Here is a 16,922-nt window from a genome sequence, read left to right on the forward strand (position 1 = left end):
AAACTAAGTGGAGATATTTTCCTCCCTTCCTTTGAGGAAAATGAACATAGTATTTTCACAGGATGTGTTAATTTAAGTGAGGTGCCAGGCTATGATATCTGCCAAATGCTGAGAAGACCATTGTGGATGAAAACGTCCAAATTGAATTCCTTAAGGAATCTGCACTGTTCCCTTTTCTTTAATGCTGTAAAAGTAATTCCATAGCATTGTCATTATATTTCTTATTTGCTTGCTTTTATAAAAAGTTAAATAAAGGGAGCCTTGAGCAATCCAGAGAAGGTTTGGTCAGGAAGGAACTTTTATGTGTACTCACTTCCGAGAAGAGTAACCATTACTCAGGCCAGAGGAAAGGATAAAGTGTATGTCATTTTTCATGACACCAAAGTCTCTTCTGTGTTTGATGGTCCTGATTGTTTTCAATATTCCATTTAAAAGACGCGTTTTTAAATATTGACATCAACTATGATGCTTTCCACGTTAAACATTCACCAATACTGCCATACTGAGTTCTTGTCTTTTGTATGACTTCATGATAACGAGCAACTGTTTTGATTCTTTGGTGAACGATAAAGTTACTGATACACACACACACAGAGGTAAACTTTTGGAAGCAATTACTTTTCGGGAAATCATAAGATCTCTTCGTGGGGTGTACGCTTTGTAATATGCATACCCGTGTTCAAAACTGAAACTGAAATGAAGGAAAAAAGTTGGAGAAAGAATGAATTTCGGTGGCAATATAGTTCACACGACTTACTAGTTCACCTCACAGCCCTTACTTTAAGTGCCATCAATAACGTATTACATGTATTACTGGAAAATAAATTTGTTTCTCCTCTCTGGCCTTGCTGGGAAGAAGTAGTTTCTTATTTGTGAACCGTGCTCACGTACCAGCACCACCACTGCTTCTGGCTAACTCACTAGTGCAGCATTTACTAGGTAATACTAATGGTTTTACCGTAGTCAGGCAATGCTCTCGTCTGCACTGTCCCGCGTGGTAGCCATTGGCCACATGTGGCTACTTAAATTCAAATTAATTAAATTAAATTAAAAATGCAGTCCTTAATTGCAGTAGCTACATCGCAGGTATGCAATAACGACCGGCGGCTGACGGCTATCACGTTGGACAGTGCAGATGTTGAGTGTTGCCATCGTCAGAGGCCATTCTACCGGACAATGCTGTTAAGTGATTTACTGAGATTGACTATTTAATCCTCACACCGTATGAGGTAGATACTATGAGTCTTTGTTTTCCAGAGGAAACTGAGGCACAGGGAAGTAAAGTAACTTGTTCAAGTTCCCAAGGAAAATAAGTAGGGGAAGTAAGATTGAACGCAGACCATGTGGTGACAGGGTCATTGCTTAACCACACCCCCTACGCAGACTCTGATTGGTAGCCGCGATAATAACACCTGGAATTATTTTTAGCGTTTCCTTAGTAATGCAGGCACCCTGCTCCTGTTTTACTTACATTATCTTGTTTCATCCTCCCCACAGCCCTCCTTACGCGCTTGGGGGCGAACATTACCATTATCTTCGTTCAACTGATGTCAATGTGACACTTAGAAGACAATCAAAAGACTCAAGTTAGAGAACTAGTAAACTGGCAGAACCCAGAGAGGAATCTAGGTCTTTCTGACTCCAACAAAACATTCCTATTTCAACACTAGATACACTGTCATCTCTGACAGCAGAGAGGCAAAAATAGTAACCTTTTTCTGATGGAAATAGCTTCTTTATTTTCTGAAATCCACTGATGAAATCATTCGCAGTATTACCTTATGTTACCACTAAACTTCCAGGTAAGCACAATGATTATAACTTGACCCTGAACTAAATTTGAAAATGTATGTATAACCCAACTTTGTTTTTGACTTCATGGGGGAAAGAATCCGATTCCTATGCCAGAGTAAAATGTGACAAGGTAGCCTTGGGGCCTTTATATTACTTGACAATAATAGGATTTTTCTATTTAAGGTAAAGATAGAAATATCATTTAAGAAAATAACCAGTAGCCTAAACAGAGTGGGATTACATGAAGGCAGATAAGATTCATTATTCTTGATGTTTTACTTTGTGTATGTGGTTTATTTTTTTAGGATTAAAAATAGCAAACGGGAAATACATAGAGAAAATGATGTTTTAGGCACCCCAGTTAGCGGTGGTTTCTCATTTTCATTCTCAAATACAGATTGTTCGGCAGCTGTGCTGAGCAGGGAGATGCAAACGCACACTTTATAGTGGCAGGGCTCACTCAGAGACATCGTCTAGGACGTGCTGTCCTGGCTGATGGAGCATATCCACTGTCTGCTCCTCTGTGACGAACCGCCATGAACGGGCAGAGACTCAGCTCCCCGAACATGTAAAGCCTTGGCTGGTAATGATCCACCAGGGACCCTTTGGGGATACACAGGCTACCCCTGCTCAGAGCCCCTCAGGATGGGATCCCATAGACTGATGTCTTTGTTTTTCTCCACAGATTGAGAAGACGTGCCAAAGGGGACAATTGCAGTAGGTGGGACACAGAAAGTGACCATAGTCGGGGGGAGGTGAGGGAGTGCTGGACTCAGGATGTAAAGACCAGGGGCTGCCACTGTGTTTCCTCGGACCAAGTCCGTTAAAATCTCTGGGCCTTGGTTCCCCATGTGGTTATTGGGAGGATATGTGAAATCATCTGGCAGAGCTTCTGAAACGTAGCATTTATTGAATCTAAAGGCAACTGATGTTTAAAGGGAGAATCTTATGTTGCCAGCATGACCATGAGAACTCCTCACTCATTAAGTTCTCTTCTGCAGATGACATGGATATGGTTTCTCAGGTACTGGAGTAAAGAGCCATAAGGAGAGAAGCTGCCAGCCTCCACCCACACTTGAAAAAGAAGTGGAGAAGCCCAGGTCCCCATGGCCCTGTCTCAGCCTCCCTGGTGACCCATGGTCCTGGTGGTCCAGACATGCGACAGAGTCATGGAGAACCCAAGGGAGGCTGGAAGGGACAAATGTGCTCGGTTGAAGACATGGGAGGGCTCTATGGGTCAGGGTTCAGAGACGGTTAGAACACAGAGTCTTCGTTTTCATTTTTTGCCTGGCTGGAAAGTTCCAGATGTTTAGGCTGTCACAGAACAAAATAGTTTACCCAGTTGCTGTCACGGGGACACTCATTCCTCAAGTGGTCTCCTAGTGTCTCCTCCCCTCCAGGATAGAGGCATATGAATTAGGATGTTGGAGGAGCAAGGCTCAGGCACTCCTCACGGCAACCCTCTGCTTTGCTCTACTATGGTTAGAATAGGGGCTTTGGGGGCTCGAGCAGAGGGGGAATGAAGAGGATTCTACGCTTAACCTCAGTAAGACCGATGAGCTCCAGTAAAGAACTGCTAGTGTTTCAAGTCAGAGGAGATGTGGATATGGAGCCAGCGCTGGGGTTAATCTGTGCAAGTTAGGCAAGGGCACCCCTTTTTCCAGGGTGGATGCTGCTCCCTACATGGTGTGGCAGGTGGTGAGTGGGCTGGATCTGGTCCCTTCCCTGTCTCCCCCATCCCCAGGCTGGGTGCCATCTGCACCAGTGCAGGTGTTGGCCTGGAGTGGGGCCTGCCCAGAGGAAGGTCCCGGTACCCTCCCGGGGTGGGGGTGGGGGATAGCAGGAACATTTCCCGTGTGACCTGTGTGGTCTTCAAGGCTGCAAGTCCGGAGGACATTCTGCCTGTTGATTTCTATGAATCACCTCCCTTCGTAGGCCCTGCATGCACTGTAGTCAACCCATGCTAGAATAGAGAGACAGCACTTCTGGAGCTGACCGAGGGCAGCCACTGCTAGAAGGGAAATCAGCGGTCTCCCCCCATTTCAGAGAAAAAGTCAATAAAAATGTTCTCAGTGTTGAGTTTTTCTCTGGTATTTTTTTTTTAAAGCATTTGCTACAACATATTTGCGGAGTAGGCACCAAATATCTGTTGAATGAATTGAATACATGAATGTATAAATGAGTGAGTGGCTAAAAGGAAGGAATCAAAGAGAAGAAAACGCTTTCAGCCAACAGAACAAAGAAGCAAGGGGCACATGTATGGTATCATCTTGGCCGACGCCTAGTGGGGACTGCGCCCAACTCGGGGTGAGAGGAGGCAGTGACGCATGTCAAAATACTATATAAAAAAAGCTGGGAAACTGTCAATTCTTCCCATTTTAAATGTTTAAATGCCTTTTTTTTTTTTTTTTAATTTGGGGACACCTGTGTGTTCATGGTTGTAATTAAAATTTTTTAATTTTAAGTTTTTATTCTAATTCCAGTTAGTTAACCTACAGCATGGTATTAGTTTCAGGTGTACAATATAGTGATTCGACACTTCGGTGCATCACCCAGTGCTCATCACGACAAGTGCCCTCCTTAATCCCCATCCCGTTTCACCCATCCCCCCACGTCCCCTCTGATAACCAGCAGTTTGTTCTCTAGAGCTAAGACCCTGTTTCTAGGTTTGTCTCTCCTTCTCTCTCTTATTTTTTTCTTTGCTTGTTTGTTTTGTTTCCTAAATTTGTTTCCTAAATATGAGTGAAATCATGTTATTTGTTTTTCTCTGATTTATTTCCCTTGTATTCTCTAGCTCCATCCATGTCGTTGCCAATGGCAAGACTTCCTTCTTCTTACGGCTGAATAATATTCCATGACACACACACACACACACACACACACACACACACACACACACACATCTTCTTTATCCATTCATCAATTGATGGATACTCGGGCTGCTTCCATATTTTGACTATTGTAAATCATGCTTCTATAAACATCGGGATCATGGTTGTAATTTTTTTTAAGCACACACATAGAGGTGGTTATGTTTTCTTCTAGCAAAATTGTCCCTGGTTCATATGAGAAAATTAGATCTGTTGCTGTCTCGTGGTTCTCTGTAAAGGCTGCAGGACATGTTCCACATGCCAATACTACAGAGCTGTTTTAGAATGGCACTGGGAAGAGTTTATCTCCCAGATCCTGAATGGCGGTCATCTGAGGAACACGTGAATGCCTCTTCTCTCTCAGTCTCACACCAGGTACTTATAGAGTGGCCTCCCTCCCATGAAGGTTCCACAGTGAACAGTGCACACACTGCATACCCAGTCGTCAGAGTCGATTCCATCAGGTGAGGTTACGTTTGCTATAGACCAGAGGGCCACGTGCTACCCTAAATAATTCTCCGGATTTGCAGGCACAGATGGGGCCAGGCAGGGAGGGAGGAAGGGGACATTTATCAGCAACTACCAGGTCCTGGCGTGGGCTAAGCATTCTCACGAGCATCCCTGATGTTAATGCTCACAACTTTGAGTTTTGCATATGGTTGTATTGAATATTAAGAGTAATAATTATTAGTGTGTTATTCATTCTGCAAAAGGGGATGCAGAAGTTCAGAGAGAGGATGTGTGTGAGACAGACGGAGAGAAAGAAAGAGGAGGGAGAGGAGGAGGAGGAGAGAAAGATGGTGGCCAGGCATGAGTGGGTGAGTACATACTATGATTACCATAGGTTCTTGCTAGGTTCTTTATGACGATTATTTCAATGATCCCTCCCAGACACCCAACCAGGCCAGTACTCTTACTGGATCCACTTTACATAGGAGGAGGTTGAGTAGTTTGCCCAAAGCAGCTCACATAGGATTATGAACACAGAGGTCCGGCTCTCTACAGAAGGGACTGCCAGTGTCCCCTCCTGATGTTCTCACTCTAGTTGGCCAGAGAACCTGAAACCTGAAGCCTTAACTGCCAACTGGGACTGAGAGAAACCCAGAACGCTGCTTCTATGTTACACACCACGGACTGCAAGCAAACCAGTCTCTAGCCTGGAGACCAGCCAGATTCCCTCCACATCCCCATCCTCTCCAAAAAGTAGCTGTTCACTAAAAATCAAAATGGTGAAGTCTTTTCTTGACTTACGGCATCTTACAACGATCAACACATGAGAAAAACTCAATGTCTGATTTTAATAAAACGTACTTTTCTCATCAAAATATTTTGATAGCACAGATAAAGAGATGTGTGCTTATTAAAGTTTAATGAGTATCTCTCCCTGCCATTTTCCACATGAAGATCATACACTATGACTCACGCATGGTGGGTGCTGGGAATAGTTAACTGGGAGCACAATTTAACCCAGTCCCAATCTTTATTTTCACGGGAACAAATGCAGCCCCAGACAGGGTCCATTAGGGTGCAAGTACATGTCCCCTGACCTAACTGCTTTGGTTGACAGTGACATGGGTTCAGACAGGTGGGTCCAATATTACTCCTGGTTGATCTTTCTTTGCTTTAAAAAGGAGAGAGAGGTAAGGACGGGGCACACTGGCTGCCAGGCCACTCCAGTCCCAAGGCTAAGGTGGGGACTCCCAGAAGAGGGCAGTGCCTTGAACTAGTCTCTGGTTTCCTGCCTCAACTCCAGCCAAGGAAGGCTTTCTAGCTCTTTCTGCAGGCTGTCTACCTCTCTCCTTGCCTTTGCTCCCGCTTTCTCCTGGTCTCTGCACCCATGTCTGCAACTCGAGATGTCATCCATTCATGGAGGATCGTCTACTGTTCTGACGCCTTGAGTTTGGTGCCTCAACCTCATGTGATCTCTCCTCCCATCAACAGCACACACCCTCTGTTAAGGCTGGCACTTTCCATGGAAGTTCCCATGTGAGAGCAATGTAGCTTAGGGGTTATCTGCACCGACTTCCAGTCAGAAAGCCTCCACTCTTGCCCTGACCAGCACGTGACCACAAGCAAGTCCCTCATGGACAGAACAGCGACCATACTAACAATGGCCGCCCGACGCTCAGTGTTTAGTGTGTATTGGGCATTAGGTACCCACCAGCTCATCATATACTCACAACAACCTATGAAATGAGTATGGCGATTTTGTAGACGAGAAAACAGAAGCTACGAGAGGTTCAGTGATGTGTCCAGGCTCACACGCATGAGAAAGCAGGCTTTGATCTCAGAGCGTTTGGTCCCAGAGCCCATGTTTTTGATTGTGATATTACCACGCACTCAGGGCCTCTGTTTTCTCATCTGTAAAATGGGGACTGCAACAATACCCACCTCTAGGATGGTCATAAGGACTAGCCAAGGTAATACAAGAGAAGTACAATAATCTAGAGCTCAGTGGCTCCTAGCTGCTGTCATTGTCATCACCACGTGCTGGTCTCATCCCTCTCCTGCCCCCCAGTGAAGGGTGGGATGGTCACGTCCTCCTAACCCTTCATCTCTCACACAGGGTCACCCTGTGCCCAGCACATTCCTTACAGTGACCTTGAGAGGGTCTGTCTGCTGTGGGCTTGACCAAGGCTCAAAGAGATTGACAAAGGGTTCTAGCATCTTCCTAGAATTTGGGGACATGCATCCTAGGTAACTGTGGACCCCTGAGCCATTGTGCTTTTGTGCTTTCATGGCCTTTACCCCCTTGCCAACTCCTGCTTTAGACAAGTTATTCAACCCTTCTCCCTGAGGTCTCCTGAACCAAGGTTCATCATAAACTTCTCTTTCTCTACTCCTCTAGCTTTCCCCTTCCCTTCCCTTCCCTTCCCTTCCCTTCCCTTCCCTTCCCTTCCCTTCCCTTCCCTTCCCTTCCCTCCTCTCCCCTCTGTTCCTCCCTTCCCTCTCCCCTTCTACTTCTTCCTCCTCTCCTCTCCTCCCTCCCCTGCTCCTCTCTCCTCCCTCCTCTTCTCTCCTCTCCCCTTCCTTCCCCCCTTCTCTACCCTTCCCCTCTCTTTTCCTTCCCTTCCCACTTCCCTTCCCTTCTCTCCCTCCCTCCTCTTCCCTCCTCTCCCTCCCTCTTCTTCCCTCCTCTCCTCCACTCTCTTCTCTCCTCCCTCCATCCCTCCCCACTCCTCCCCTCCATTTCCTTCCTCTCCTCTCCTTCTCCTTCTCCTTCTCCTTCTCCTTCTCCTTCTCCTTCTCCTTCTCCTTCTCCTTCTCCTCCTTTTCCTCTCCCCTGTTCCTCCCTTCCATCTTTTTTCTGTGTCCTCTTTCTCTCTCTCAGTCACTGTCAGTATGATCATGTCTCCAGTAGGCCAAGCAGCATCCCAGGTCCCCAGCCCCGAGCCAGAGTTTCTGGAACCAGGGTCCCTCACAGCTCAGTGACATCTGGGTGGTTTTTAGGGTGTGAGGTGCTTTATCCAGGAGCACCTCTTCCCTTGCTTGGATTTAGTTCATCCGACGTTAGTGATTTAGGGGCCGCTGAGGTGGGGATGCTCCTGTCTCCGTTCCTGAACAAACAGCACTGAGCAGAAGCCAGGATTTCCATCTCACTTAGGCTGCAGTCCTGGTCAAATGGCCCTACCTCTAAATAAGTTTCTGCCAGGAACAACATCCCCCATACCTTCATGGAAATAAAAAAAAAACAAAAACAAAAACAAAAACAAAAAACCTGTAACTCTTTTAAAGGACACTTGCCCTGACCAGGCCACTCAACTTACGGCAGAGGGCATTTATATTCTGCCCCGTGGGAATTTCACTGCTCTTTAAGTAAACCCAGAAGACAACCAACAAATAATCCTTCACATTAATAATGTCTAAAAGGTGAAAGGTATCCGTTTCCTTTATACATCTGGTTTATTATCAGTGGTGCAATTAAATTCTATCTTATGCCGTGGCTGGAGCACCTGCAGCTTGCAGGGGGCTCTCTCCTGAGCCCTTCACAGGGACAGGGCATCAGTTCACCCCCACCCCTGGAGGGAGCGGTCTCCCAGGGAGCACCTGCCATTGTGGAGGGGCTCTGGTTCTGCTACAGCACTTAGGCTGCCGAACGCACATTCTCGCAGCCCTGATGGCCCTACTGGAGGAGCCCTATGCCACCCCCCATTTGCAGCTCTTTCCTGTTCTGCCTACAGACCCCGCACGACCTCATTTTTCGATTATCTTCTCAGGCCTCTTGTGTGGATGGTGCTGTGATGGGCCGTGGGCGGGGCCTGAGGGGGAAGGCCTCGTGATGACTTCAGCCTTTCTCAAAATGAAGGACCTGGGCTCTCTGTCTCGGCAGACACGACCTGTCTGTTTGGGTGAACCTCAGCCTCGGGTGACTCATCACGTGGCAGTCCTCAAGTGCCATGTGCACAGCCCTAGACCCATTGACAGCTGCCCTGCTGAATGCGACAGGACAGTCATTAGCTTTACAAATGATTCATAGCAAATGATTCAGAAGACCCAAGGCTTACAGTCCCCCACCCCTGTCACCTCTAGGGGCATTTAAAATATGCGCACCTTGGTAAACTTTGATCATCACTTTAGAAGAATGAAGCTTAAGATCTGGACTGATACTTCTAATCACTTCTGGAAAAAAAGTTCTCCAGCAACTTGGGAAGGCCTCTAATCCCTGGGTAAGGCTGACGTAAGTTGTCAGACCCTAAGGACCTGGACGGAGGCCTGGGTGTCTGCTGATAGGACAGGAAGGTGTCTCAGGATGTGGCTACAGATGCTGTCAGTGTTCCCGAAAAGAGGCAGCGAACAGGTTGCCATATTTGTCTGCCATTTCCATCCATCCTCAGCCTTCCTCTGCCAAGTTTCTTTGAACCATTTGGGCAGAGAATTCTGGTGGTAAATGGAAAGAGAACATAAAAACTACTAGCCAAATGGGCAAAATAGCCCTATGGTGATAGAAATCAGAAAGGCGGTTTTTGGTGATGGGGGAAGGGATTACTGACTGGAAAAAGCATGAGGGACCTTTCTGGAGTGTTGGGAATCCTCTATGTCTTCATCTGGCTTGTGGTTGCAAGATGTCTACATATATACAAACTCACTGTCACCAAGCTGACATCTCAGGGAGTGCATCCTACTGTATACAGTTATGTCTCAATGACCCACAGTACAGTCCCAAATGCAGGCAGGAGATGATTCCAGTGGTTTCCATTTCATGCCATGCCTGACCCACTTTACTCTGGAGACACTGAATTCTATCTGTATCCATTACACATCTTTATCTTCCTCCACAAGTATGTTTATACCCACAGGTTATATTTATATCTGCAGCCACATCTATATATTTAAATCTGGAGAGGAGAGAAAAGTGTTATATGTGTGTGTCTATATATAGGGCAGTTTACTTCTTTCAAAGAACAGGAGGATCTTAGCTCCCCCGCCCCTTTTTTGTTGAGCAGGACACACACACACACACACACACACACACACACACACAAAGTATGGCTGGGTGCCTAATTAACAACCTTGCCTTTCTCCCTTGTCTGAGATGGTAAGACTAACCTTGATGATGAGCTGGGGGATGGTCAGCATGGTGGACTTCTGCTTGGCCAGAACATCCTTGGTCTCGTTGACACGCGCCGTGACAAAGAAGTGCAGGTACGCTTGCTCCAGCAGCTGGCCCATGTACTCTCCCGCTCTGATCAGTACCTCCTCTTTCTTGACTGGCAGGAGGAGAAACAAACATGCAGGGCGTCAGGACCTGAGTCAGATCTGCTTGACTTTGCCCAAGGGCCCCACCCACTTCTCCAACAGGATTTAAGGGAGGAACAGGACCTCAGCATCCACCAGGAGAACAGCCAAGACGAAGGGTGAAGACTCAATCAAGGACAAAGTCTCCTGCTTCTTGGATAAAACAAGAATGTGCTAGAAATTTAATATTCCATAAAGCCTTACTAGAGAACATGTGTCAATTTTTCCAAATGGTGCTTTTGCTGTTGTAAAAATGCAAAGCCATGACAAGGATGTTTTAGATCAAGGACCAAGGGGTTTTAACTGTGGCTGTTTTGAGTTGACCAGGGACAATCCCAAGATGACAGATAACAGAGCCGTGAAACCCAAGGCCATCAGTCCATGTACTACCCCCTTGTGCAACAATAAACTTCTCTCCCAGGCCATAGGCCACCCTTGAACAGAACTGTCAACTATCTAAATCTTTTCCTTATAGCACTTCACATTTTCTTTCCAGCTTTTTCTGTACCAATCTTACATGATTTTTCTATTTAAGAGAAAGAAGCCTTTGAAACCAGTTTTTACCCTAGGCATTCAGCTCTCTCCCACCCTGTTCCTATTTGCAACTTAAACGACCTCTGTGCCAAATGCCTGTTTTCTCAAGTCACTGATGTTAGCTTTTAGGTGTTGAGGACAGGCCAGTGAGGCTGGCATTTGGAGGCTGGGGAGTGGTCCGGCTCCCCTCCGTTCACCATCTGGGCTCAAGGTGGGGATGCTATCTTGTGGCTTTGAGTATAACAACAAGGTTCTGTTCAGCTGCACTGCCCACTTTCTCTGTCACTCTCATTTCCCACTGCTCAGGATTCAAGAGAACAAAGGGCACTTCTGTCGGCTGAGCCCGGGCCATGGTGTAGACTCTGCCGCACCTGTTCAGAGCCAGGTGCTAGTGCTGCATTGGCAACCGGCCTGACGGGGAAATGGGTGGCGATGCCTCCATCCCCATGCCCAGAACACAGGCTCTGCAAATGCTCATGGAATGGAATATCTCCACCACTGCTCCCCTGACCAATGTCTGTCTTTTGCCAGGGATTCCTCCTCCCTGTGGAAGTTATTGGAGGGGATGATTCCCAGGGTCCGTCGCTTTACGTGCAGGGGATAGCCAGTCCCCAGTGAGCAGCTCCTGAAATGAGCACGGGATACTGTGTAAGGCAAGCTAGGGCACGAGGGAGGCCCCCTGACTTGTCGGCCCCCAAACAAAGGTGCATCAGGCCACGCTCGTCACCTTCACAGATGATTGGGTGCCGTGACCTCCTCTAACCCTCTGACTGAAGAGTTCTTAATCCTGGTTGTATGTCATAATCACTCAGGGACATTTAAAAACCATCCCTGTTGAATCCCACCACAGACCAATGAAATCAGAGTTTTGGAGCTCGGGGCCCAGACATTATTTTACAGGCTCCTGGCTGACTTTAATGTGTAGCTGGGGTGGAGGGCATTGCTCCAACAACCAGGAGGATCCCCACAGGATCAGCTCTGTAGAAGCCTCGGGTCATGTGGAAGGCATGGCGCTTCCGGTCCAGGTGCCTGCCGCTCAGGGTGTGGTCTGCAGGCCATCACCTGTGAGCTCATAAGAGACGCAGGTTCTCTGACCTTCCCACCTCCACCCCACCCCCAACTTACTGAATTAAGATCTGTTTTTGAATAAGATGCCCACATGATGCATATTCAACTTTGAGAAGCTTCCAGAGTTAGGAGGACCTTGGCTTGATCTTGGCCCTTGAATTCTGCTTTTTTGAACGACCCACTTATGCTGCTTCTTTGGGCCCAAGCCTGGACCCTACTTCCTCCATGGCTCCCCTGGAAATTAATTGTCCAGACGCATAAGACTCCATTGCTTGACTGGCTACAACCTCAGATGAGCCCAAGGGGCCTGTTTTTCACACTCCCAGCTCTGGATGGATGGAGTGGCAAAGGGTATGCCTTGAAGAACATGTGTTTTGTCTCTAACTGCCTCCAGCAATAATAAAAAAACAGACTTCCTCTGGTTATTGCTTGGGGGGGGGGGGGCTGTGTGTGAGTGACCACAGGGTTCCTTGAGGCCAGCGAGAAATGCCTGACTTCTTTCTACCAATCTTAACGGAGGCTTTTGCTACCTTTATAATGTTGGCACCAGGACATTATTCTCTGGGGTGGAACATTCTCTAAATCATAGCACTAAGGAAACTGGGCTGTGCTTCCAAGCCCAAGAGAACAGTGCTCCTGAAATAGTATGTTATGTAAGTGCTGTGTTTTGCCACTGCACAAGAAATTGTTCTAGATAAAGTTTATTAAACGTGGCAAGAGAAAGAAGAATAGGTTTTCACTCTGTGAGTGGTGGAGCTGGGCTCCTGCCAACATCATTCACTGTGTCTGGGGAAAGCCGAGGGAGACACGGACAGGAGCTGCCTCATCTCTTTTTCCAAAAAGCAAAGAAAACTAAATATAGCCAAGTGGAAACGATAGCACCTTTGACGGTACTGGAAGGTTTAAGTTATTCAAATCTTCCAAGCTGATTCTAGCCCACACATTCTCTTTAATCATCAATCTGGAAAGTGTGCCTCCCATTCTATTTGGAAAACTTTCTTTGCAATCGAGCCTCTTAGGAGTGTACTCTGACCTACTTGATCAAGGTCTAGAATCAAGTGGCTTTTTGCAACACGCTGCAATTTATTTTATTTCATTTTATTTTATTTTTTGCGATGTATTTTAGATTGCAGTTTGCAATCTATTGCATACAGTTGATCCACCTGGTCAGCTGTCCCTAGATCAGTGACCTGAAGGGTTAATGTATCATGCCATTCCAGCCCACTAACTCATAGAAGCTCATTTTCTTATTGGATTAGGGAGAAAAGGGGAAGGAGATGGAGGGATGGGACTCTTGTGAGGTGGGAAAGGATGGTGCGTAGTTAAACCTAAGTTAGATCATGCCTCATTTCTGCTCAAAATCCTCTAATGGCTCCTCTGCTCACTTGGAATCAAAGCCGAAGTCCTTACAAGGGCTCACAGTTCTTTATGTGGTGTACACCATCCACTCTCCCTTGCCACCTTTGCTCCCCACTCTGGTTTCCTTGCTACTCATTGAACACACCAAACATGCTCTGGCCTCAGGGCCTTTGCATTTCATTTCTCCTGGCTGCAAAGGTTGCTCCTTTCCTTCTGTCAGGTTTCTGTTAAATGTCACCCTGTTAGAGAGGTTTTCCCTGATCACCCCACCCCCACAACATTCCTTCCCTCCCTTACACTATTTTATATTTTCTTATTATGTTCATAACTATACTATACTAAATATACTTTATTGTCCAGCCCCCTCCCCTTAAGACCACAAACCCCATGAGGGTTGGCACCTCTGTTGTGTTCATTGCTGTGTCTCCAGCACAAAACAGCATCTAGATATTCAGCATGAAATAAAGGTTTGGGGAACAAATCTACAACCCTGTGATGTGGGTGGTATCACTCCCATGTACAGAAGAGCTCAGATTACTTAAGTAACTTGCCTAGAGACACACAGCTGGTGGGTGACTTAGTCACACCTAAAATCCCCATTTGTTTAATTCTAAGGCTCGGTTTCTTTAAACTCCACAAGTGTTAGATCTCTCAGTTTCCAAAAAAAAAATATACCATGATGATTTCCTAATTGTTAGTCACATTACTACATCTCTGGAGATTTGTTCCCCTAAGGTTGGGTAGGTTTCTTAGAATTAGGACTTTAGGAATATTCCCCATTTTTCTGGGAATATCTTCCTAAAGCCTCACAAGGGTACTGACTGTGGCTTGGGACAGCCACCGAATCCAGAAATCTTGAAAACAACTGGGACGTGTGAGTTGGTCAACCCCGTGGGGCATATTAGTCTTGCTTGCCTTCATGCTGTAAAACTTATTATTTGTACATCTTTAAAAATTTTTTCTTTTTCTTTGCCACATGTCAGGCCAACAGAAATCCAGCGCCCTGAAGGGTTCAGGTCCTTTCCAACCTGCTCTAACTCAACATGCTTGGCCTGGAGACCGGTTTCTCCCGGTTAACTCATTTTACCAGTTATGTGACCAACCTTTGTGCACCCTAAATACTAGTACCCCAAGAAACGAGATTGCTCAAAACTGCAATCCCCAATGTAAGCTGAAGGCTGTGGAGCCCAAGCCTGTTTAAAATATTCTGAATTCTTATAGTGAAGGAGATGCTTTGGAAGGGCATGTATTCGAGGGAGGCTGGGCTGGATCAAGGCTGAGAAAGAGGTGGAAGAGAGAACAAAGCCCTTCTGAGGCTCCTGGACAGCACATTTCCGAGTCTCCAGTCTCCTCTCCCAAGGGCGGGCTCTCCCCTGTCCCAATGTATCAGCAGATGAGTTTTCAGAAACAGCCTATCTGCAGAGCTTAGATCTCTTTACCTTCTAAATGGTAAAGCAAAACACATCATTCCTGCNAGGGCAGTCCCCCAAAATGTTACCTGACTTGGGGAGAGAGATACCAATGGGGGGAGGGGTTGCTTTCTGACAAGGTGCTTCACAAACTTTCCTGGGCACTAAAATTCCCTTAGGATCTTGTTACAATGTAGATCCTTGTTCAACAGCTCTGGGGTGGGGCCTGACAGTCTGCATTTCTACCAGCTCCCTGGGGATGCTGATACTTCAGGTCCTTGTGATGAGGGAACAGAAGGCAAGCTGAGGGCAAAGCAGAAACTGACACCCCAGGACCGCCCTCCCCCCCACCATGGGATGTACGTGATATTCCTCAGGCACTCCTGGCTGCCCTAAAGGACAAAGAAATAGTTAACCTTATAGAAACCACAATCCTGCAAGACCTGAGTCTCCCTCAGTTTGCAAATGTCTTAGCAATTTACAAGAACAAAGCATTTCTATCAATAACCTAGCTTTCGGAAGGGAATGTAGATACAATTAAATGTCCTTATAATCTGCAGCCTCCAGGAAGTTCCCAACCATCTTCATGTTAACGCCTTGCTAGAGGGAAAAACAACCTTAACTTGACAATGGCAAGGCCTCCCTTATCCTGTGAATCTTCTTTAACATATGAAAGTACTTTCTCAACCTCCCTGTTTCCTTACCTCCCCCAACCCCATGGTATATAATCAGCCACCCCTCACAACCTGGGGCAGCAGCTCTTTCTGCCCACGGGTCCTATCCCTGTGCTTTAAGAAACCACCAATTTTGCACCAAAGACGCCTCAAGAATTCTTTCTTGGTCGTCGGCTCCGGACTCCACCCCACTGAACCTCACCTATATCCCACAACCTCATCACTTGGCCCACACTTTGAGTAGCAAGAAGTTACATTTTATTTTCATGACTCATGGGGCTCTAGGCTTTGAAAATTTCAGTGTTCACTTCTATGCATGAGAGGTGAGGCCGAAATTTGAGGCCCCTCTGGAAGAAGGGGGTTCTCCAATGGGGTTCATGGTCCTGAGCTCTGCAGCAGAAATTTAACTTTGACAGGAAGTTATTCTTTTTTTTTTTTTTTTAAGATTTACTTATTTATTTGAGGGGGGAAGGGGCAGAGGGAGAGGGATTGAGAATCTCAAGCAGACTCCCCACTGAGCACAAACCCCGACATGGGGCTCGATCCCACAACCCTGAGATCATGACCTGATCTGAAATCAAGAGTCAGATGATTAACCAACTGAGCCACCCAGGCACCCCTGAAGTTATTAATGAGTAACAGCACCAAGCCAGACAGGGAGGTAGAGAACAAGTCCCGAAGAGAAGAGCCCCCATTGGCTTACAAGACAAGGGCTCCAGCGTCACTTCGAATGTCTCCTTCTTGAATTCTGTCTTGGAGACCCCCGTGTAGAAGACAATGTTGCCCGAGAGATAGGCTGAGAGGGTGTAACGATTGGGGCTGTTGTTCTGGAAGGTGATGGTGAGCTTGAAGTCTCTTCCCAGCACGGCATTTTCCACTTCAAAATTCATGACCACGTCAGACCTGGGTTTAAGGATGCCATCCGTGTTGATGGGCTTTTTAGCCCCGTACATCAGGGCAGTTTCCAGGGCCAGCCTCTCTTCTTCTTGGCCTGGGAAAGATGCAGAGATCATGACAGGGGAAAAGAAATGCAATCCATCAAAGAGAAATTAATAAACACGCTGAGTTCTGGGCACTGTACTTGTCCAGTTGTCTCTGTAAGCCACACAACTGCCCTTCGAGACAGGTGCGATCATTATTCCGGTGTTACCACATCTGCAAAATCAGGTTTCCGGAGAGCTATGACCTTCCTGGGCTGCCGAGTTAGGTGGCATTGCTGGGGCTTATCTGAAAGAAGGGTGCTAAGGGGCTTGCTCTCAGGGCTATTTCTCCAGTGCTGCTACTTCAGGGTTCTTCGGGCAGAGTTGGCCCAGTCAAACTCTTCTCAAATAGTGGCGCCAATTTGTTTCCATTCGCCCCACCCACCAAATCCTAGCTTGAATTGGAGGATCTCTAAGCAAATATTTTGGTGATAATTGCATCTTGCTATTCTGCACCTTGTGCTGAGTTTTCCCCTATTCACTGATCTTTCTGATAAG

General features: G+C 46.7%; 1 protein-coding gene across 1 annotated transcript in view; it reads right to left on the bottom strand.

Annotated features, from left to right (window-relative positions):
* Positions 1–16,922, bottom strand: part of F13A1 (coagulation factor XIII A chain) — a 163,757-nt gene that overhangs the window by 10,922 nt on the left and 135,913 nt on the right. The window contains exons 12-13 of the mRNA XM_040645023.1: positions 16,148–16,435; positions 10,212–10,372 (exon numbers count right to left, since the gene is read on the bottom strand). Coding sequence (XP_040500957.1) covers positions 10,212–10,372; positions 16,148–16,435 — 449 coding nt within the window. The remainder of the gene's footprint in view (positions 1–10,211; positions 10,373–16,147; positions 16,436–16,922) is intronic.

Source organism: Ursus maritimus, unplaced genomic scaffold, assembly GCF_017311325.1.
Source record: "Ursus maritimus isolate PB19 unplaced genomic scaffold, ASM1731132v1 scaffold_30, whole genome shotgun sequence".
NCBI lineage: Eukaryota > Metazoa > Chordata > Mammalia > Carnivora > Ursidae > Ursus > Ursus maritimus.